Source organism: Mycetomoellerius zeteki, unplaced genomic scaffold (genome assembly GCF_001594055.1).
Source record: "Mycetomoellerius zeteki isolate Tzet28-1 unplaced genomic scaffold, Tzet1.0 scaffold93, whole genome shotgun sequence".
Lineage (NCBI taxonomy): Eukaryota > Metazoa > Arthropoda > Insecta > Hymenoptera > Formicidae > Mycetomoellerius > Mycetomoellerius zeteki.
The window spans coordinates 685,832-710,828 of record NW_017257968.1 but is presented as its reverse complement, the minus strand read 5'-3'; the positions used below and the strand labels follow the sequence as shown (position 1 = coordinate 710,828).

General features: G+C 35.7%; 2 protein-coding genes across 4 annotated transcripts in view; both read right to left on the bottom strand.

The window, feature by feature from the left end:
* The window catches only part of LOC108730519 (uncharacterized), an 18,007-nt gene extending 13,370 nt beyond the window's left edge, over nucleotides 1-4,637 (bottom strand). Inside the window, exon 1 of one of the 2 annotated variants that reach the window (XM_018460270.1) lies at nucleotides 4,470-4,637. The gene's annotated coding sequence lies outside the window, so the exon portion shown is untranslated. Of the gene's footprint in view, nucleotides 1-3,989; nucleotides 4,237-4,469 lie in introns of those variants that run through there. The other variant, XM_018460274.1, reaches the window with a different exon arrangement.
* A 1,640-nt stretch (nucleotides 4,638-6,277) lies between these two features.
* The window catches only part of tyn (trynity), a 44,254-nt gene continuing 25,534 nt past the window's right edge, over nucleotides 6,278-24,997 (bottom strand). The window contains exons 2-12 of one of the 2 annotated variants that reach the window (XM_018460316.1): nucleotides 21,313-21,400; nucleotides 20,892-21,161; nucleotides 11,029-11,295; nucleotides 10,595-10,933; nucleotides 10,406-10,525; nucleotides 10,095-10,270; nucleotides 9,362-9,650; nucleotides 9,163-9,244; nucleotides 8,925-9,069; nucleotides 8,668-8,857; nucleotides 6,278-8,441 (exon numbers count right to left, since the gene is read on the bottom strand). In XM_018460316.1, the coding sequence (XP_018315818.1) occupies nucleotides 8,290-8,441; nucleotides 8,668-8,857; nucleotides 8,925-9,069; nucleotides 9,163-9,244; nucleotides 9,362-9,650; nucleotides 10,095-10,270; nucleotides 10,406-10,525; nucleotides 10,595-10,933; nucleotides 11,029-11,295; nucleotides 20,892-21,161; nucleotides 21,313-21,400 (2,118 nt within the window). In that variant the 3' untranslated portion in view covers nucleotides 6,278-8,289. The remainder of the gene's footprint in view (nucleotides 8,442-8,667; nucleotides 8,858-8,924; nucleotides 9,070-9,162; nucleotides 9,245-9,361; nucleotides 9,651-10,094; nucleotides 10,271-10,405; nucleotides 10,526-10,594; nucleotides 10,934-11,028; nucleotides 11,296-20,891; nucleotides 21,162-21,312; nucleotides 21,401-24,997) is intronic. The other variant, XM_018460317.1, reaches the window with a different exon arrangement.

Genomic DNA, 24,997 nt, shown 5'->3' with positions numbered 1-24,997 from the left:
ACGTCTGACTGCCGCTGTCCTGCCTGCTTGCGTGCCGCTTAGCAGTTCGCCGAGGCAGCCAGCATGGAGCCCCGATTTTTGCGCCTTTCTCTTCAAGCTGTCTCCGTTCGACTTTTCAAAACACGAAGTCGAACACGCACGGAATGTAACATTCCGGATTTTTTAATAATTTATCATAAGACATTATGGTAGCATCCATAGATTTTAAAAATAGAAATTGTATCATCGCATAAAATTTAAACAGGTTGTAATCAATCTCCCAAGATCTATTCCTCGAAAAACTAAATATGTAATATAGATCAGGTCACTAACGTATGTCAAGATATGAACATTATAGTAGATATATCATGCATGTGAGTCGGTGATAGTACAGGAACTTTTAGTCAGGTAAAGCGGCTAGTGGGTGAGGGGATTTTGCCTTCCAAGAAAAACGCTTATGACTTACAGCTAATGTTAAGCTTATTGAATTAGAAATCGCCTGTCTTATAACTCTATGATAAAGTAGAGTTGGAATTATTTTCTTTATTTAAAACTAGAATAATCTTTCAGTGTAACATTAGGTAACCGTTATCAGCAATATATTCGTGCTTTTATAATCTTTTTTTAATAAAAGAATTCTACCATCTTTTTGTTTTCTTTCGTTTCTTTTCTTTCATGCTGTTGGAGTTGCTTTTGAATGAAATTTTGAGGTATACGATAGCCTCTTGCATATGCGCTGTGGAATGAGATCATGTTGTTTTTGTGGCGTGAGCCGACAGTTAATATGTTTAGCTTCACGCGCCGTTGCCATGTCTCTTCTTAGCCACACGTAGGCCGCAACGCATACGAACGCGCGGAGAGACCCGCGAGGCAATGACGCAAGCCATACGCTCGCATATACTTCGATGAACGAGCGCGTGAGTAAGATAGACCGATAAAAAGAAGCGGACGAGGCCTCGTAAATTTCCACGATTCGCGCCACCGGCAGAAACCAAGGATGCCAACAAATCCTCTTGCAGTTCTCTGAAAAGGCACCCTACTCTATTTCCAAGAATCACGGCGGCTATTCTTGTGCTCGCTCATCACGATGAGGCCTGCTTTTGAACACGTTCGTACAGCAAGAAGGCACCTGCCTTCTCGCGTAGATCGGCCTTCGTGTTATACAGGTATAGGTATAGGTATAGGTACGACTCATCGCTCAAGTATTCCACTACCTGCGTCCATGAAGGAGATCTTCCTGTCGATTTACTATGTGAGCAATTGATAATATCAATTGCATCGCAATAATGTTAGGCATTCCATTGAATAATTTATGAAGTTTTTTTTATTTACTTTATGTTATTCACTTTATGTTATGGTTGGTTAGAGTGATTGCATGTAATTTCTTTACATGCTACTTTTTGCATTTTTCATCTATCTATTCCACATATCCGATCTTTCGCATTCTAGCGAGTAAATGAAAGTATTCGTTAAGAATAATATTGGCGACAAGCATCATAAGGAAAACATCGAGTCGAGGCAACAGTAGACCGGCAGTCGCCTAGTGTCGGCACGGCTGGCACGGCTCGTCGGATTTGTCCTTGGAGACTTGGGGCCGAAGGTAGGCGCAGTATGAAGACAGAAGATGTGGCAACATAGCAGGCGCCCCCTCTTTTATCCGCCGGTCTTGCCAGACAGGGTGTCGCCAGCTCGGTCGGCCTGGTCGTCCGGGTTAGCACGAGGGACGAGGAAAGGGAGAGCATGAAGGAGAAGGAAGAAGGGAGAGTTTACGTGTATATATATATATATATACATATGTATATATATACACATATATATATATATACGTCTGTGTGCGATAGAGCAGCACTAAGAGGGAAGAGACGCACCATGGGGGGAATCGTTCGAGCAGTGAACATAGGAGAGACGAGACGAGGGACGGATGCAACTTGCAGCTAGCAGCCCGTAAGAGATCGCTGTGTGCGTATTATAGGATCGGTCATGGACCTACATTCACGCAGGCCAGGCATGTTTGAAAACTCGCGTTCTTCTGGAATGTGGCCTACGGAGTCCCCTTCGGCAACCTCTCCCTTTTCTCCTCGTTCGGCGGCCCTGCAAGTCTCTCAACACAGTGGACGTTGCTCGGACGCCTACCTACGCCCTCTTCTTGCCTCACCGTCCTTCTCCATGATCCCCGTTTACTGGTCATACCGCCAGTCCGCCGCGCCGCGGCCACCAGCTTGGCGCCCCAAATAGTCGCGTAACCAAAGACGCGCCTCTGGCCTGGCTTGGTCGCGCCAGACTTCTCGGCGCCCAAATGATGTACATCGACTGTTTCTGTCTCACTTCTTCCTTCGCACTTGCTCACGCGGCTATTATAGCCTTCGCTTTCCGCGCTCCTTCCACGAACTTATGCACGAGAAAGGCCAGCGGGAAGGAGGTTTTATAGAAATGATAAAGAACAACGAGAAGAAAAAAATAGATGAGCCAAGTTTCTATTTACCAATGTCCTGTACGAAACTTTGCCTTCAATCCAATCTTTTATTCGTGTGGCCTACACCTATCTTATTCAAACAACGAGAACTAGTTGTATACATAAATACGAAATAAATGAAGAAAAAAGAATATAAAGTTTGATGATTTGCATCGAAAATTATATTAAATGTCTTTTCAACTTTTTTGTTTGACTTATAGATAAAAGAATCAAGCTTGTTGGCAAAATGAGACAGGCAGTCGCCTACAGACGTTCAACTTCGCGCGCGCGCGTATGTGTGTGTGTGTGTGTGTGTGTGGGCGATAGATTACATCTAATCTCAGAATCGTATTAAGTTTTGTTTTAGTTGGCCATTATTCAAAAATTTGCGTTATTATAGCCTCTATATTTCATATTGATTGCTGTTGCCAGAATTTGTTTCACGCATTTAGATTTTCATTATTCCTCCCATTAAATTCTACGTCTAATATATGTTGTTAATTCTTCTTATTTCACAATTTGTCAACTATCCGTAATATTTGTCGAAGTTATGTATAGTACAAGCTACAAAGCAGACAGACTGCGTTTCTAATTTAATGATTGATATCTGGCACTGGCTCTGTTACGTTTTCGTAATACACAAGGTTTCCGCATATTACGCTTTGTATTTATAGATTTACGAATATTTGCGTTTTGAGTTGGCATCGTCCATGTAATTCCAACAGTACAGTCGCTAGATAGCAGCGGATTCGTTGCGGAAAGAATTCGTGAACTATGACACGTTGTGAATATAAGTGCGATAAGCGACCATGGCCATTAGGAAACAACTGTATATATACATACTCATCTTTTATCCAGAATAAAGAGCGGCACTCGTTGAAATCGTAATCGTACAGTTTATAAGCTAAATTTATTTATGTGCATACTAACTGGGAGAGCAATACATACATATACACACAGTTGCGTTAATGCATGCGTGCATACATGCAGCGTATATTACGTGTTGTGTATGCGTGCATAGCGTCGAATCTAATCATATAACAGGGACGGATCGACTAAATGTTTGTATATTTTTTAAACTAATTTTACATCTTGATGATCTAAATGGAGAGAACATTTTAGAATGTAAATATTAATACGGAACTCGTAGAATAATAATAATAATAATGATTATTTGCCCATTCTTTTGTTACGATACGATTAAAACAATTCGCGAGTTTTTTAATATCTATATAGTATTTATATTATATTTTCAAAAAATATATGTACCCATACATAATACATTTTATCCATTATGATATTCTTGGAATATCCTCGAGACATTCAAAGGATATATAGAAGTTCTCTGAACGTCCGTTGGAGGTCTGTGCTATAGATACTTTATTTTGTAATAAAAAATTATCGCTTTTCAAGCTGAAAAACATCGGATGAGTAAATTTATCTAATCCATAAAGTTATTGAACTATAGTATCCCTGATTATGCAACGCGTATATGTTAAATGTTGCGCGTTCAGTCAGATTCGAGTCAGCCCGCGTAGTTGAGCGTGTAGAAATATACCTCCTCCGTAGGCGGTCGTGCGATGGCGCCTACTCGTGCGCATACCTGCCTACCTGTAGCCCCCGAACAGGCTAACCTCAGGCGGCACCGATTCTCCGCAACGACTCACGAAACTCTCGTTTCACCGAGATTCCACCGTCCGTGCGTCACGAGAGAGATACGCCCGTCTCTATGAGTATCCGTTCGTCGCGCGCAGCCGGTAGCCACCGCAAAAGCGGACAATCGAGAAGCGAACGAGCGAACCAGCGAGAAACACAATGAATGAACCGACGAAGAGACGCACGGACGGAAGGACGGACGGACGATCGGTCGATGAAACTGCGGAAATTCCGCAAACAGTGAGAAGGAAATCTTATCACGAGTGTGTGGACATTCAGCACCGACACACACGCACATACGAGAAAACTCAGCGGTGCAACATCGATAATTGTTTTTTTTTTTTACGAGTTGACACATACACGTGTACGCACACGCACTAACCTTTATCTTATCATTGGCGAAGGCGGATCGAGGTTGACTGGTTGTTTGCTATAGTAACAAGACTCGACGATTCAACGCGCGTTGAGCAACGCTCTCGCTCCCTCTTTCTCTCTTTTCCCCTTATCCTTCTACCGAGAAAGTAGAATTCCACGAGGGTGAAACATATATATCACCCCACAATTTCGATCGCAGGGGATTCACGACGGCGCGAAACGCGCTGCAAGTCCGCTCGGACGGCGATTTGCTTTATCGGCCGAGCAATTAAAAAAAAAATGATACGCGCGCTAAAAAGATACTGTTTTATCCGTGGGACGCGTGTTATCGAAATCTTTAAAATGGACTGGTCGATCGATATTCTCGCGCAAATATAGCAAATATAGCCGTTACAAAAACGTTAAAAAAGCCTAAAGAGTATGAATAGAAAGAATGCAACTTCATACTAGCGAAATATTAGCAAAAGAAAATATTAAAATTTATGAAATTTATGTATGAAATATATAATTATATGAAAGACAAACGTTGAGTTCAGAAAATAGGAATTCGCGTTTATCGAAACGTTATTTAAACAAACGCAGTTGCTCTATCTTTAAGTATGTCAAACGGTATCGGTCTATAATTATTCATCGTAATAATAAACATACACACGTGCACCGTTTATATATATTTCTATATTCAGATCGATTAGTCACTACTTCGGTGTAATGGTTTGTTGGCGCACGACCAGGCCGATGATTTATTTATATGGAAGAAATTGTAAAATATCAATTACTTAATCGACAATCGAATATTTTTTTAATTTTTGAAACGAGTGATCTTTGTCACATTTTCTGTAGCTTTAGTAAATAATATTTTACTTGCGTAAGCAAATCTCTTTATAGAAAAATGAATCGTATTTTATTTTTTATTTGCCATATAAGCTAAAAGTCAATTTGGCGATCCTGTAGACATTATACCATTTCTGGCAAGCAGCTCTGTAAATAAATGGTATGAAAAGAAAAAAAGATTCTGTCAAAACTGATCTGAGTTTAATTATTGAAACATTCGCGTATATAAATAGGGTACAAATATATGTGATTGATGCGTATTGATGCGTATGTGTGTTCATTTCTGAATGTTACTGCACAGTTCGACTTAATAATATATATATAAATATATACATTTTGTAAATATATTGTTTTGTATAAGGAGTCACATAAGCGTTTCTAAATAAATAAATATTGTTTCAACACAACATAAACTCGATAAAAATTTCAATAATTTTAATAATTCTAATAATAATTTACTTCAATTTTTTCCTTTATCATCTCCTTAAAAACGTATTCTGTAAATTAAAAAAAATTTTTAACAATTCAATTATTAATGAAACTATATTTTTCAAGCTATCTTCATATTTTTTATTTAAAAAATTGTCAATTTTGTTTGTGACCCTTTTAGAGCAAGCACCTTAACCGGAAATCTTAATTTACTCCACTCAATTTGTGCTGTTTATGAATTACGTAACGTCTCTAGAGTAGAAAAAAATTCGCCTATAATACCAAATTGGTATGTCACTATACTCCAAATGGATACATATTTTTTATTTATAATTTACTTAATGATTAACTGTAAAGAAATAAAACGATTGTAAAATTGATTCTTGTAAAGTGTATGTTTTCGAATCGAATACCTTTATTCCTATTTTTATGTTAATTGTTTTTCTCGTCTCAACATTTACACCATAAATTAAGAAAATATAATATATTGAAATATTTATTTACATATTTATTTTTAAAACAAAAATTTTATTTCGAAATAGATATTTACGTGTTCACATTTATTATGGCAATATTTGAAGAAACGAGAAGAATGTTCCGCAAGATATTTATAAATTGAGCGAGTTTATAAATTGAGTGGAGTTGATAAATTGGGAGAAAATATCATTGTCCTTATAGAATTATTCGGCCACTTATCTCGCCGATAGTACATTGTACCTCGAGTATTTCTTGTTTTAACACTCTGAACACGTACAGCTAAAATTTCAAAGTCTTTCGAGCTTCAGAAACACGCAGAAGACTATCTACACCTCAGTAACTGAATGATCAAGTGCTTCTCTTTCATCATTTCCAGTATCAGTACGAGTTTCATGAGTAGAGGTACTCCTGCTTGTAAGTCTTGAAAGAGTTATAGCGGCTTCTTACAAGAAGTTCGTACTTTGAGACGTTTCCTTCGATTCAGTTAATTCAGTTTCTAATTCCAACACCAATTATAGTCGTTACGATATTGTTGAACGGTCTTTTTTAGATGAATGAAACTTGTGCACGTGAATAAAATTTATCATTGTCTTTTCCTTCGTGAGATTTCTTCTTTTTTCTTAGTAAAAAGTACGAACTGCTTTAAGAATTCGCTAAATCCGAGAAAATATTTTCTCAGCTACTCTTTTTTTTTCCTTCATTCGTCTATGCTTACATGCTTAATCGCTATCTTAATGCTATTTGTATCGTTAAAGACGTTAGTGAAGCGTGAACCTTTAAATATCGCTAGTCTTGATGCGGGTTACAAATCGATCTCCGTTAACTATAAACCAAACTGTCTCAATCATTCGGACAATACCAAAAATTTCACTTCGAGCAACATTAAAAATAAATTCGTCGCTCGCTCCTGTTCTCCTTGCAACCCGATCAGAAGTAGCCACTAGAGGACACAGTTAGCTGTTTCTAAGAATATTCTTAAATAAAATCTATTGATTGCATTTTCAAGGTGGTCTTAGTCGCGAGTGAGCTCCGCGAAATATGTCGTATGTGTACGTATACGTGTGTCTGTATGTATATGTGTGCGGAAGAGTCGGTCGCCAACTTTTCAAGACTTCCAACGTCCGACATGCGCAAACCATCATTCAAATTTCAATCATAGTCGCTGATGTAGCATTGTGTTTTCCTCATACGTAAAAATAAATCGCGTCAGCACAAAAAAAAACCAGTCGCAATTGCTATTTCAACAATATTTCAGCACATTTTAGCCAAAAATAAATAGCTTATTAAGTACACGCATCCATACGAAGTGATTGTATATATTAAAGCCTGGCAGTCGTCTAATATATTTAGCATTTAACGAAAATGTAATATTGCACCGTTACAATTTACGCATTTGTTATATAATCTGTGACCGTCTTAAAATATGTTACCTTCGTAAAAGTTACGATATTCATGAGCTGTTCCTTGCTAAATATTACTTCAGCTGAGAGGAGTCGAGTCATCCTCTTCATCCGAGATCTCGAGTTCGCGTAGGTGTTTGCATTTCAATATATGCATAGTACAAGAGATTCGTATGATCTTCATCTCGTCGGTCAAAGTAATTTTTAATTTTTGTGTAAACTTATTTTCATGCGTTCTATTATTAACAATTTTAAATAATTCTGTTTGAAAATGTCGATCTATATTAATAAGCATTATAGTGTCACCGATAATATCAGTATTCATTGACATCGTATAATCGATAAATCGATTTCTATAATCGATCTCCGTATAACCATCAACGATATGTTGCATAGAATGCTAAATGCATTAAGAGTAGTTCAGATGTGCGTCATGATAATATGATTACCTCTTTTGAATATTGATCTCTTATCTTCCATCTCCTTACGTGTGCGCTTTATCCATTGTAGATATAATGAAAATGAACATACAATAGAAATGAAAGGGCGAAGTATGAATCCTTTGATAACTTACGACATGAGTATGCGTGTGTGTGCGTGTGAATGTATGTGTGAACTCTCGCACTCTTCGTTATCGTTTTTTCCCATTTACTTTGCAAATGCGCTCTGCGAACGAATCCTTTTCGTTCTTTAAGGCATCATTTTGCGAGGTGTCAGCCATTTCTTCATATAGTAACAGAAAATCGTAGAGATATAGATGAGCACCAAAAGAGCACACGTCACCCCGAGTGCCAACACTGAAGTTTTCGTTGGACATGGCTCCACAATAGTCACTGTTTTGTCTGGAAATATAGCGCATTCAGTTTTTGTAGCGAGTTAAAACATTTTTTTTCCAAGTATGCGAATCCTCAAGTAGAACACAGAAGTCATGAGGACATCATCATGACCTCATTCGTCACTTATAAGTCAATTTTTTGGTATCAAATGACATCATGATGACGTCCTGTGATACCATCATGACTTAATTATGACTCCGTGTTCTACCTGGGTCTGTATTTATGATTTTACCTGCTTCGTTAAAGTCTATGCTGGCATCGCTCTTCAGAAAATCGGACTGTTTCTCATCACCAAAGTCAAGAACTAAAATCTCTTGAGACAGAGTCATATCTTCAGTTTTCTCTTCCGTTGAGTTTGCAATACTTCTTCTGCGTCTCTTGCCCCACGATTCTACGGATTCACGTCCCCACTCGCAAACAGCCTGAAATGGAAGAAATTATTAGGTTTTCTTTTCCTATAATAAGAGAAATGAGAAATCAATTAATTACCGGTTCGCAAGGTCCTAGACAGTATTTCACGTTACATTGGAAGATCACCCCGTAAGATTCGGTGAACCTAAAGGCCTCGTATACAGATTGCAGAGCGTTACCATCGGGAGTGAAACTGGGGAAGATGGAAGGATCGACGGGACATCTGAAAATTTAAATGTTTAAGATTTTGTTAGCTTTTTATTTTTTTTACTGAGTGTGTAAACGAGAAATATTAAACAGAATAAAATCGATTTACCCTTCGTCGTCGATAATTTGAAACGTGCTTTTCGAGTCCTTTGCCATAGCTACGCAACTACGAGCGAAAATGCCGTAAGGAGCTGCAAAATATTAATATTAATTTTTGTAAAATTGTTAGGAACTCATCGTATCGTTATTGAATCAATTTTTCTTCTTTTTTTTTAAGAGAAAAATTAATTGACTGAAAGCTGACTTACTGTCTTCTGGGATTTCGATTCTGAATGTCAATTTGTCACCAATGCGTACAGTTTCAACTTCTCGCGATCGGCTGTCGAGGATGCGAATTCTTGGTGGAGGCGCTTCCGGCGCACTAGTAATACTGATCATTTCTGGATCTCTGATCGGCATCATGCCAAATGTAATATTCTTCGAGGACATATCGTATGTACACTTAACTTTGTAGATTTTGTCGGCCTTTGTCATTACCACGGAATGATGTTGCAGTACAACCGTGTTTGAATATATTCCAGTCTGAAAACCGTCACGCTGCCATGGTGAAAAGAAAGTACAAACAGAGATTATGTACTCAAGAGAGAGAGACGTGCATTATCGTAAATTTTTTATAGACCTTTTTAAAAATATAAAGATATGAGAAAAAAAAATTATGTTGCGTATTGATGACAATTGTGCATTGTGCAGTGTTAGTCAATGATCAAATAATGGTCAAATGTGATAGATTGAGAGTGTTGGGCATGTGATACAATATTTGTAACTTAATAGTGCTAATTGCTTGAGATAATTTCTTTTAAGCATGCATATTTCGCAGGCATCAATAGAAAATATTGTGATTATAAAATTGTAATATATACAAGAGTATTTACAAGAATGCAAACAATAAATTTTCAAAAATTATTACAACCAAAAAAACTCTTAAAATGCAGCTACATTATTTTTCAATGTTACTATCATCATTTTATATATTATACTTACCACGCTCTGAGTGTTACAATCTTGTCCGCTCATCGTGAGGTCGAGCCTGAAGAGATCGCTATTAATAACATCAATATTACAAGTCTCAGATCGTCCGAGAGCATAAATACGTCCATTGAAAGGCTTATTTGTACGAACTTGGACAGCAATACGAGTATCTTTGCAGTCAACCGATACTGTAATATTAATCATTAAGATTAATATTAAATTAAACAGAATTGATATTAGATTTACATTTTTATATAGTATTACATTATTATGATATCAATTTTTTTATATAGTATTACATTATTATGATATCAATTCCGTACCATCATAACAAGTTCCAGTCTTGTCGCAATTAATGTCGTTTCGGGTGAGATTGTTTATCGTAGAATCTTCCGTAGTCTCAAAAACAACCGGCAACGGGTCCGATATTGGCCCAGTGCCCTCTAAAATAATAACGTGTGATTAATACATTGCGCATACATGTTTAAATTCTCTTAATTTACATCCCTTACTTTCGCAGAAATTCTCAAAATAGGTGCCAACTCGTTCTCCATTATCGATCAAAGGCCTCTCCGCGTTAAGATACGTGGAAGGTCCATCCGGAAGAGTCCAGTGATCCAAATGAAAAAGCTGACAATTATAAGCCGACCCTTGTGGCGCGCCGCGGTAAAGGAAAGATCTGCAAAGAAACTCATTCTCGATTTCGCAGGCTAATCGGCAAGCGGACTCGCTTTGAACCTGCAATTCCTTATCCGTGTAATAGTGCAGGCCCGCATATTGTACAACCTTATCGTCTGCCACACCGATTCTGGGCATTTGGAAGATCCTTTGAGCCTTACATGCCTCTTTTCCTGTTAGCGCCCGATTAAATAGACAATTTTTATTTTTTTTTCATCAACACTATATCTAGAATTATTTTTCCAACATTTTCTTCACAACCGCTTACCTTTCAGGCATAAATTTTCGAAATAATCCACTCCTTGTGCATCCACGAATTGAACGTATTGACCCGTCGTTCGACGATCTGAATCGCTAAGATGACACTGGAGCGTCACATAATTATATTCAACGGAACGACAGGTGAAGCGGTGCTCATTTAAGCAAGCCGCGAGACAAGCTTCCTTTGTGGACGTGTAAATTAATGCGTTGTCCAACCCGCGAATCATTTTATTTGGGATGCGCTCGAAGGCCCATGGTCGTAAACAAACGTTCTCTAAAATAATATAGATTTATAGAGAGATATATATGCATTCTCATACACTTATGATACAATCTGTACAGATTTGACAAATGCGTTTTACTTGTAACTATATATATATATATATACACAAATATTCTAATATTACATATTTTACGATTCAGATAAATAATTTGAAAATTATCGCATTTTTTCATTTTCTCCTTAAAAACAAAAAGAAAAAAAAATCAAATCCAAGAAATTACCAGATAAAAGCCAGGAAAATCGCAGTCCTAGTCCAAGTAAATTTGTTTATATTAGATTAATATTAAAAGCACCAGGTAAAAAATTAGATCATAAAATAATTAAAGATATCATTGTTAATAATTTGCTCTTTATTGCTCTTATTGCTTTCTTTTTTGACATGATGAAACGTTTATCGAGATTCCCGAAGTATGACGTAATGAAAGACGAGAGGATTGTGTAAAGCTCATTGCTGAAGATTCTGCGATGAAAAATCATGAAACGCTATCATATGACTTGGCATCGCTATCTGATGATGACGCACGTAACTACGCTCTTTGGCACACGGGCCCGGAATGTATTTCGGCCGTTCCCGTTCGGTGTTCCAATTTCTTTTGTTACACCCTCAAAACCGGCGCTAGCGTTACCGATGATAGCGGAAGCGGTGCCAACGAACCGCTGCGACGCATGGCTACTTCACTGTAGTCATGCGGATGAATCACTGCCGGCCGTACAAATTCCTGACCGTGGCCGCTGACAAACCATTCGTTCTAAGCGAAGCTTCGTCAGGCTAATAAGGCGACGATTATTTTATCAATCGGTTATATAAAATATTTACTGAATTCTACATTTAATTCTAAAAAATCTTGCATAATTTTTATTGAAAATGACAAAATACAATTTAAATTAATTTATGTAATGATCAAAGTTAACATTGCCACAACTTCTGCAAATAAATCATTTGACTTCTACAGTCAGTTTAGAAATCTTAGAAATCTCTTAATCTGATTATTACTTCTTATGTACATCCCAGGAACGTGAAACATTTTCTTTATTCCTAAAACATACTGTCATTAACAAAGATATCTTATAATAATAGTATTTTTTCAATGGAAGCGTGTTTTAAATAATTTGAGCTCGATTCTATTCTTTCTTTTCAAGAATTGCAGAGTCCTTTGTATGTTTTACGAGCAGGAGCAGAGCACAAGGACACACCGGCAAATAAAGTGTCTTTCTTCTGTAAAAAAAACTGAAGAAAGGTAAAACTTATCCAGTTATAGCTCATACAGTTATAAGCTTATACAAAGGTAAAATTCTACAATTCTTAAGCTGATTTGTAACGATCACTCGAATTCAAAGTCCATTCTTTCTCGAAATTTTCATTCATCTTGTTCATAGGTCGAAGTAGGTAGCAAGCGGTTTTATGACGAACATAAGTGCCTCACGACGAGGAACAACTCACCAAGAAAATCGCCCTACTCGTTAAATGGACAACACGCAATTTCTTGAAGCTCAAGAAATTTTCCTTCGGAAATTCCCGGAGTATTTGAGCGTGTGTTAAAATATTGAAGAAAACCAGATATTGCCAATATTTAAGGTATTGAAGAATTTTACAAAAAATATTGCTTAATCATATGCAACTGTGGAATTTCATAGAAAAATGTTATGGAGAGAAATGTATTCCAATATATTAATTAAAATAAATAAGCTACAAAGATTATGTTTGCGTATAATGGCGTTGGAAAAAATATTAAGGGGACAAGGCGAAAATTTAAAATAATGACCTTTTTTTAATAGTCTTTACATTATCGAAAGGGGGAGATAGAAATGTATTGAAATATGTAGATTATATATTTTTTTATATGTAAAACAAAACACTAACAAAATATTCAATGTACAAAATCGAGAAAAAAAGCGTTCTGTCCGTCTGGACAGCAGACGACGCGTAATGCGGGATCTACAATAGAAGTCGCAGCGATCGTAAGATCTTAATTTGTAGAAAATTGACCAATCAGAGTCGATTATTCTTCTCATATTTGATTGTGATTGGTTAATTTTCTATGACTTAAGACTCTACGACCATTGCGACTTCTATTGTAGACCCCGCATTAGCTAATTCGTTGCAGCAACATTACGTAGCATATCGCCTGGCTAATATTTTCTCGCAATTTGAATCGTAGAAATTATTTGTTAAAAAATCTTTTGTTAAAAAACAAAAGATAAAAATTATTGGCGGCGTCACTTCATGAATAATTGGGAAGGAAATGAAAAGTGCTCTGTTCCTCTAAGTCGACGCCTATATCTGCGTATATGTATGGCAGAACAGTTTTTTTTCAAAAGAAACGACAGAAAACCTATTTTTTTAAGATATTATTGAACATTCAGTGCAATTAAATTTTATATGGACGCATATGTCAATATAAAAACTTACTTTACTATTTTAAAACTATTTTACAGAAACAGCGAGTTTCTTTAAAATCTTTCTGTTAGTGTTCCAATGTGATAAAACGTTTCCCTAAATAATGAACTGCGTTCTAAAGAATATCTCAAGACATTAAATAGGCTTAAGTTAATATTAGGACCTTCTTCAAAATTTCTAGAATTTTCACACAGAATTGTCGGAGTTTCCGGACGTGCATTGTGACCGGAGGTAGCTTTGTGACAACCTTTCTGTTTAAATGCGTTGAGCGTAGTTTCCACAAATACCAGTTCATACTGAAAAGCAGCCGATTCATTGACCTAGCCGGCGAGGAAAATCTACTGAAAAGTAATGGCTATTTTGTGCGAATACGAGGGTCAGAAGAACTAACAAAGAATTGACTACCTGTGAGAAGTTTCGTGCACGGAAAAAATTACTATGGTTATTACTAGAATATTCTCTATGCTTGGAAAAGAAATTTATGTGAATTCAAATTATATTGATACTACGTTGAATGTAGCTGTTAAGATATGCCTATCTATACGGTTACCATAATCGTAGGTTTTTTATGGATAAGTTCGATTAGAATATCCGAGTATATGGTTGCTTCAACCGAACAATTATTGCTGTCTCTCAATGTGGTCCGCAAAATAAATAATGTGTTTGAGAGATGTATAGGTATATGATTACACAATACTGAGACTAACGGTTTCTATTACCAACTTGTTATAACTAATGTTATCGCCACGCTAAAACTCGCGAAAATCTGTGAAAATCTTTTCATCATAAATAAAGTTTTTTATTGTGCGTATCCTAACTGAGGATATAAGATTCCTATCAAGGATAAAACTTGCGAGTTTTATCTTCAAAGCATATATAGGATTTGAGGCTCAATTCCGATTTTCAAAGGTAAGGTAATGTTCAAAAGTATTTTTAAGTTATGGTTCATGTTCAGGATATCAATTATGTAAAACCGGAAAGATAAAGGACATATACCACGAACGCAAGATGTTCTTAGCGAAGTTTATATTTAATTCCAACACACACACACACAACACACACACACACATACATATACATATAATCGGATTACAAAAATATTAGATGTTTCGGCCTTAAATTAGGCCATCTTCAGTATAAGAGTTAAGTAAAAAATTTTTTTTATAACACAAATATACGACTAATCTAAGTTAATTATCTCCTAACATGTCTGAATATTACGTAAGAACGCTCGTTAAATTTGTTTTTCCTTATTATTTATATTGATGTTAGTCCAAGAGTTTCAAATAATATCCAGAGAATTTCATCTTTTATTCCAATTTTTACGATATTCCAAATGTTTCTAATAAGTTGTTTAATGAACGCAAAATTTCCAGATTCTAATGATCGCAACATTTCTTGATTAATTCAATGTTTAAAATTCATGTTTCGAGTTATAACTTATAAAAATTAGTATCTGTGTTCCAGTCAACTTGTGAAGATTAGTATCGAAAGTGGATGTCTTGTTGTAATAAAGAATTAGTTCAAATGTTCTGCCGAATTCTCATCATGATACAGAGCTTTATACACTCAACATGTCTCGAAGGAGAGGGTAAAATGGTGTTATGTAGGGGGAGTTATGCTAAGCAACGGGAAGTAAGTCTCTGGTAATTTTTCCGTATCATTCTGCTTGTTTAGACCATCAATTAGTTTTTTAATAAAAATCATTTCCGACGTGATTCTTTTTTGAAAGAACGATTCTATATCTAATACCCGAATATCATCCCAATTAATTTTGTGATTACAATCGATCTGATGCTGTGATAATACAGTGAGAGAATCTTTAGATTTTTTTTATATTAGCTTTATGTTCTTTGATTCTCGTTTTTACTTTTCTTTTGGTTTGACCAACATAAGAAGAGTTGCAATCAAGACAGCTTATTTTGTATACCACATCACATTGTTCCATTTTTTCTAATTTATCCTTACCTAATTTTATGAAACGATTCAAAGTATTATCTTTCCGTTTTTAAATTTTGACTACATATTGATATTTATTGTTTATTATAACGCGGGTATAAACATGCGTTCTACATTGCCGTTTTTTGAATTCATTAGAATTTATTTTAGTGTTGAAGTGCGTCTCTTATTAAAACAATGTATCAAACTAATGAGACAAAATATGAATGTAAGACTTCAAATTTATTTCTTAAAAAATTTATTTCTCTAAAAGAAAAATTAATTCCAAAACATCTACAAAGAATTGTTCGGTATAAATATAATTTGTATGCGCTCTCATCTGAGAACAAAATAAATAGAGTGAAACATACTTTCATTAGTAAAATTATAACTTTAGAGTTGCAAGATGCGTACAAATTGCTATCTCACACAAAAAATGAATTTATTGTCGGTTATGAATTAATTGTCGGTTTTTTACCTGATCATGTGTCTCTTGCTTTTCTTAGACGACAGGAATTTAATTTCAATAAATTATGGTGGAAAGAAAATACTAGAATAAACAAAAAATTACATAACTTGCAAACACAATCACAGCACACCCAAAAAAAAACAAAATATAAAACCAATAAAGTTCAATTTATTATGGTCGAAATCTACTAATATTAACTCAAAATTTATTCTTTCAAATATTAAAAAAATTTCTATGCATGATATTAGCACATCAAATCATGAAACATTGTATCACACTAATATAAGTCCACTTAATTTTGATGAGAATTTTAAATTAGATAATATTAACAATGAATGGATAATCAATCTTAGTAACGTTGAAATATCACAAAATGTTAAATCAGTATTGCAACTAGGACAAAAATTGAACTTATCAAGTAATAGTATTAATAACGAGAAAATAATCGTAGAGTTTGTTAAACATATTGAAAACAACATCAATAAATTAGATGTAAACACTAAAAATTCCATAAGAAACGATTCAATTCAAGCTTTAAAGAAAACTAAATACAATAATCAAGTCGATAGTATAGAGAACAATACATTAAAAGAAAGAATACATTCAATAAAACAATTCATATCGGAACATCCAGATACCTTCATTACACAAGCAGATAAAGGGAATTCGACTGTAATAATGAACTCAATAGATTATTATAATAAAATGCATGAAATTTTATCTGACAATAACACATATATAAACATTAACAAAGATCCTACAAATATGATGACAAATCAAACACACACACTACTGACTAGGTGGAAAAAAAAGAGATACATAGATCAGTCTACCATACAATAAATTGAATATTTCGGATGGTACAGTACCGAGATCCTATAGGATGTCAAAGATCCACAAAGAAGGAAATCTATTAAGAATAATCGTTAGTTGTATAAATAGTCCTCAATATCCTCTTGCAACTTTCTTAAAAAAAATTAGTGATAAAAGCATAAAAAAAGGATTCGGATACATAAAAAATAGTTTTGATTTGGTTAATAATTTAAATAGTATTGCATTAGAATCTAATTACAAATTGGTCTCCTTCGACATCATATTTATGTACACTAACATTCGCACAGATTTAGTCAATTTTCAATACAAATAGTATTGAAAAAAGATAGATTTATAAATCAAAAAATACAAGCATTCCTAAAAAAGAATTTTTAAACACTATTTCCTTGATTATTAATTCAACTTATTTCAAATTTGATAAAAAATTGTTTAAACAAATCTTTGGTATGCCCATGGGATCTCTGTTGTCACCAATCTTAGCGAATTTAGTTATTCAAGATTTGGAAGAAAATATTTTTTCCAACATAAATATTAACATTCCAATTTACTATCGATATGTGGATGATATTTTATTAGCAGTTCCGAACAATCAGATCAATGAGATACTTGATAATTTTAATTCTTATCATGATAGACTGAGATTCACAGTTCAGCATGAGGACGACGATTCTGTAAATTTCCTTGATGTTAAAGTAATATTAAATGATGATTGCATCAAATTTGACATGTATAAAAAACCCACGAACTCTCAGGAAGATATCTAACAATAAGTTATATATATTTAATCATCCAATTTAACACAAAAGAGGAGTAATAATCGGTCAGCTTGATAGAATTCTTTTTCTCTCACATCCTGAATACCACAAAAAAAATATTGAATCCATGATAAACATTCTGTTAATGAATGGTTATCCTCTTGACACAATATTTTCTACAATTAATAATAAAATTAAAAAATTATCGAGTAGAAAGAATTTATATGAAAACAATATTGGCAATAATAACGAGTCCATTGATCTTAATAGAAAAAAATATACTCATTACAATACATAAATTTATGAATACAATCTGACAAATTTAATACTATAGCGGAAAAAAATAATTTTAAAGTATCGTATAAATTTATAAAATACTTTGAATCGTTTCATAAAATTAGGTAAGAATAAATTAGAAAAAATGAAACAATGTGATGTGATATACAAAATAAGCTGTCTTGATTGCGACTCTTCTTATGTTGGTCAAACCAAAAGAAAAGCAAAAACGAGAATCAAAGAACATAAAGTTAATATAAATAAATCTAAAGATTCTCTCACTGTATTATCACAACATCAGATCGATTGTGGTCACAAAATTAATTGGGATGATATTCAGGTATTAGATATAGAACCGTTCTTTCAAAAAAGAATCATGTCGGAAATGATTTTTATTAAAAAACAAATTGATGGTCTGAACAAGCAGAATGATACGGAAAAATTACCAGAGACTTACTTCCCGTTGCTTAGCATAATTCCCCCTACATAACACCATTTTACTCTCTCCTTCGAGACATGTTCTCATGTTGAGTGTATAAAGCTCTGTATCATGATGAGAATTCGGCAGAACATTTGAACTAATTCTTTATTACAACAAGACATCCACTTTCGATACTAATCTTCACAAGTTGACTGGAACACAGATACTAATTTTTATAAGTTATAACTCGAAACATGAATTTTAAACATTGAATTAATCAAGAAATGTTGCGATCATTAGAATCTGGAAATTTTGCGTTCAATAAACAACTTATTAGAAACATTTGGAATATCGTAAAAATTGGAATAAAAGACGAAATTCTCTGGATATTATTTGAAACTCTTGGACTAACATCAATATAAATGATAAAGAAAAACAAATTTAACGAGCGTTCTTACGTAATATTCAGACAGGAGATAATGTTAGGAGATAATTAACTTAGATTAGTCGTGCATTTGTGTTATAAAAAAAATTTTTTACTTAACTCTTATATACTGAAGATGGCCTAATTTAAGGCCAAAACGTCTAATATTTTTGTAACTCGATTATATGTGTTGGAATTAAATATAAACTTCTTGCGTTCGTGGTATATGCCCTTTATCTTTCCGTTTTTAAATTTTGACCACTTATTGATATTTATTGTCAATCATGTAACTTTTTCTTTAGAGTGGAAACGTGAAAGTGAAAATTTTTATATATGTGTGTATGTACATATATATACAGGGTTGGCCAAAAGTCTGGATACACCCAAATATCTCATAAACGATACATTTTAGAAAAAAATGGAACCCCCTACTTTTTATTTCAGATTCTTGTAGGTTATGTTGAGACGTTTTCAAAACACATCATAAACTCTTTTCCGATGAGAACTTCCTGAGTTATGATTCTTTAAAGTTTAAATACCTCCGGCATTAGAATTATCCAAGATGTACCGCGTGGAGGTTGCTCGGTCGGATTTACATCTCTTGTGTGCGTGAGTGCACGCACACACGCGCGCACACACACACGCACGCACGCACGCACGCACTTTAAAGAATCATAACTCAGGAAGTTCTCATCGGAAAAGAGTTTATGTGTTTTGAAAACGTCTCAACATAACTTACAAGAATCTGAAATAAAAAGTAGGGGATTCCATTTAAAAAAATTAAGTTGACCTTGATGTGACCTTGACAACGCCATTCTAGGTCAAATAACTACTATCGTTGAATGCGTCTTTTTAAGCTTTACAACTTTTGTTTGAAACATTTTTTTCTAAAATGTATCGTTTATGAGATATTTGGGTGTATTCAGACTTTTGGCCCACCCTGTATACAAAAATTTTCACTTTTCACGTTTCCAACTCAGGAAAAAAATTACATGATCAATAACCTGTTCGATAAAATGTCCGCACTATGCTATCGGAACCTTAGCTAGATATAAGCATTACGGTTTTAATATCTATATAACAAGTACCATTGCTAAGGATGGAGCAACCGTATAAGTCACTTCCATAGTACTATTGTTCCTATAACTCTTTTGTATTGATGGGTTGAAAATTATCACAATTATCCGGTTGTAGCAACCGTAACTTTTTTTCCGTGTGTCGATTTTTTTTAAAAGAAAAAATTGCTTAAAGTACCAATATTTAGCTTCAACTTGGCGCATAATGTTAGTTATGATAACTACTATAATTGTTGTAATAATGTAATTATGTTTTACAGTAAAATTAATTTTGAAATATTATTTCCTAAAAAATGATCCTCACTTGGTTACTTTTGTCAGTATATATCAGTAATGTAGCATAATGTATTATATTATATTTTCTCTATTATGAAAATGTTAATAGAAAATTTTTAATTATCGTAAGTAATTTGATTGATTCTTACTGTTTTAAAATGTATTATAAATAACATAATAATATTTTCTGCATTAAATGCGTCCGATTTAAATGTATCGTTATTTGTAAAGATGCATGCATTTATTGTTTCCTAATTTGATTTTCCTAAGCAAATCAAATCGTTCTAAATCTTCTAACTGGTTGCACTTAACAATTCAAATTGTTTTGTTTATCCGGGCGACCTTTTTTTTCTATTCGACGAAATGCCGTCAGTTAGCATTTGTAAAAGCGACTATGCCGATTTTGTCAACCTATTCGCTTTGAGTTTAAAACTCAGATTATCGTATTTCACGGTCTATTCTTCGTATTACTTTGCTGCGCACATAAATATCATAACGGTCTTTCCGGTCGTAAAAATTTCAATCTTGTGTAAATTATTTTTTTCATCTGTCATTTTTTTCTCCGTTTACTACGCTTTCATCCGCCGCTTCATAGGTACCGGATCACATTAACGAGCATTAACAATAGCAGTGCATTTATTATTCCACAGAATATTCAAGAATGGAAAGAATGTGTAAGTTAAGAATGTGTAAACGCTTAACGGATGCACCAGTTCTCACCGGATCTTATCTGCAATTTTGTCATATAGTACATATTGGCGGCCCTTTGGGGCTGCGCCGCCGGATTCGTGGCGGCCGTTTCGTTCTGCAGCTGGCAGAGGGTGTCCTGCATAGGCGCCAAGGGATTCACGACGAACGAGAACGCGGCGGCCTGACACTCCGCTTCTTCCCTGCACCATCCTTGGCACTCGTACAATGACAGATTCCTCACGCTGTAATAGGTAGTGCCGCGGTAATCGTAGTCGGTAAGCTTCTCGAACGCTGTCCTGGCTGAAACGTGGAAGCAATTTTGCCTCTACAGAAGCATCCTCAGTACTTTCATTACATGAGCAATTGGAAGGTTCTTATAGAATTCTATTCAACACAGATTTCCATCAGAATGTAATGACGAAAGTCTCGACTAATTTTAGAAAAAACTTACCCAACGCACCGTCGCCGCTCGCCAACAATGCCATGAATATCAGGCTCGCGGCCGTGGCTGTTACCGTTCCGATCGCAAACGAGCCCATCTGCAATGAGAATGAGGAAACCACAGTTACAGAAGCCGTAATTAGAATTAGCCTGACCGAGTATTGTTCTTCGAATTGACGCGGAGCTAATTCCTACATAGAAAAAATAATTTTGCTGAATATAGATTTGAAAACCACTTTGTTGGACTATTAAAATAATTATACCGGAAATTTAAAAATAATGAGCAATGCTGCAAAAAGTTTTCATTCTAGCAACCAGTTTAAATTTCGATAATAAAATTATTTTAATGATCCAACAAAACTACTTTCATATCTGTATCCAGCAAAACTTTAGATTTTAAATTTTTCTTTCAATAAAATTATTCTTTCCGTACATAGCGTCCCATAAGAAATAATTGTTGCGCGCCACGTACGCCAAATAATTAAAAAATTACATAATAATACACACCAATATATGCAGGGATACGCGAAGCATTACTTTTCCAATGAAGCAAGTCAATACCTGAATATTAATTCAAACGATTGGGCGCGCGGAAATTCCACTTCCAAGTAATCAGATACTCGTTAATCCAGCATAATTCTCGATCAGACTTCTAATGAAAGGGTAAAGTTAATCACCCCGGTTACACGCCTCATCAGCGCGGAGAATCTGCTGAGCGACATGGTTGTTTGTTGAACGAGAATTTAGTACTCATGAAAAGTTCGAGAAGACGATTCCGCCGAGATACAGTTGAAAAAAATCGAATCGTTCGCTATTCCGTCGAGTGTATTCTTGAAATCTGCTTGCTAGTTGGAAGCGTGCAAGTGCTGCAATTTCCCGCACACCGCGCGAGACTACGTTTTGCTCGCGTTTCACGAGACCGCTTCCTAGTTTCCTCCCGTTGCCATTTTTCTTTTATTCTGTTCCTTTCCCGCATCTAGTTACGCGAGAGACGCCCTTCCCATCCTTCTCATCGATGTTGTAGGTCTGGATTCTCGTCGGGACGAGTTCGATCCCCTGGCTCGCGAGATCGGCTTTTCACGCCGTTCTCTCTTTGGTATCTCGAATAATTTATCTCGCGGTAATAACGCGGTAAGCGCCGCACAAGAAATAATTTGACCGCCATGCGTGAGCATCGAAAATAGAACGTACGTATTTCCTTCACAATCAATCTTTCTCTAGCCCGTGGCGGACATGTCACGCTAATGCAGGTAATTTCTGAAACCCGGCCGTTTTCGTTATCGTCCTTAATTTCTTCGTGCAAAGGATGTTAGTTTCTTAAGAAACGAGAGTCTAATGTCCGCAAAACCACAAAATGTTTAACATATTAATACTTTCCATTGTCTAATATGTTTCTACAAGTGATAATAAAATTATATGGATCTCCTTTATCTTTTTGGCGCTGAATACATTCCGCGAATGCTCCAAGAATCTGAACAATGCCATTATTACATAAATTTGCGCGCAACTGTAGTTCACCCGATTTCCCAACGAGTCACCTTTGCTGACCAACTTTCTTCCCGCTCGTGCACGTCTGATTCGCCAGCCTACATTACGATAACAAGAATGCAGATATGATCGTCATACCCGAACAGCTCGAAATTAGCCACGTAGTTTCGTGGAGTTCGAGGTCACCGAGTATAATAGAGCTCCATTGGAGATCGCCAGAGGGAAGGAGAGCCACATCGTGGCCTGCACCGAGGCCAAAGGTTCATCCTCCCCTCTCCATCTGCGGCCCCGTGGTCTCTCCTCGCACCCACGAGATGCACGTCGTGGCAAAGTCGCGCGCTAACAATGAGGAATGCGCTTAGGCGCGCTCGGTAGGCAGGTTGATGCACTGTTACGAAGATTAATGCGACTGCCGAGGTGAAAGAAATGCGTGCGCGCGCGCGAAAGAAGCACGGATTTCTTCTTCGCCTTGTGTGAGGTCACGAATTACCTGAGAAACTCGGATTTCCGGGATTTCACAGAATGTGCCTTTTCATCTGCGAAAACGACAAAGGGTATAGATGACTTGTAGAAATTTATAGAAATTAACATCGATTCAGTTATATCCCAACAAACAGCTGGTGCTATCTATTGTTATTTTGACGTAAAAAAATGATGTTAAAAATATTAAATGATATCAAAATGACAACTAATAATATCAATTTGTTTTACTGGAATGTCTCATTGAAATTCTCAAGTCCTAAAACGGAACTCACGTTTCTAATGAAATCGAACAGCTTAGGCAAGTATAAATGAACTCTTCGTTATCTGCAGTCACGATATATTCTCGTGTTCCAATTCACGTCGATTTATCAAGCGGTGATCAAGATATGCAATATGGTAGCATGAACGACCTTAACAATCTCACGGTAGACGTCGTGTCTCCCGACCGTTGTGGGCGCGGGAAAGAATTATTCCGCGTACGCGCGATGCCCCTGACCTTTACGTCACAACCAGTCCCGTCTGGCGCGAGACCTGGTCGACAGGTTCGCAGGCTGGTGATGTTCCGCAGGCGCCCAAGGCACGTTCGCCATGCGAGATCGACACTTCCGGTAATCGTCGATGAGTTCGTGCGAACCGCACGCCTACCGTACTTGACGAGTCGTGTTTCTTATTGAAACGCGTTTCCCCCGATAGCGAAGAATTTGATTACTTTCCGCCAAGATTTTGCCGATGAAAGTCATTATAATATATGCGGATAACATGATTATGTACCAATTATAGGAGATTGTTAGCATAGTTCAGTGATTAATAAAGGGAGGAAATGGGACTTTTATGGGTTTGACGATCGTCTTGCAGTTATGCTTGCTTCTGATGTCGTAAAATGGCTCATTTACAAATTAAACGAGAAGTCAAATGGAAAAAAATATCACTCTCGAAGAGGTTTTCAACATACATAATATCTAAACGCTTGACAAATAATTAAGTAATTTTATACTAATGATTATTACGGTTAAATGCATGTCCGTAGCGTTTATCTGAATCCAGAAATCCTCGTAAACCGTTAATTATCAAGTCACGATCGCCATCTTTGGATAATGCAGCGTCGTGGAGGTCTCGTACTACATAATTATGACAAGCTCTCGAGAGTCCATGAAGATTCAATTACGGCGTCACGACGTTAAGTTGTCTTTTCGTAAAACGAATCGGGCGTTTATGGGGTCATTTACGATTCTTGCAAATTCGTTCCGTGTACATTAGACAGATACATTATCGTGACGAACTGCAGGGAAATATACTCTAAACTATTCTACTATTTTACTTAACTTTATTTTACTGCTCCTTTCAGAAAAATGATAAAACAATTTACATTGTATATAGTTCCGTTTTTCTCATAATCTTCTTAGGAAATGTCGTAGATGATTTGCAACGTAAGATAAACTGCCTAGAAGTACTAATCGTAATCATTGTGTTATGCATCAGTAATAAGATGCATCTGAATGCACCCTTCGGCTACTGAAACATGTAGATTTATGACCCTTGCAACGTCAATGCCATTCGAATTAATAGCTTCACCAGGAAATTTCTCAGATATTAAAGACACGGCAGCTTGTTCTCCATATTATTTTCTATATTTATAGAAGACCGCAACAGAGAAGATCTCATTGACTGTTAAATATCTATGTTCCAGTACTCCGTAGAATAGCTTCTTATGAGCGTGTACGAAC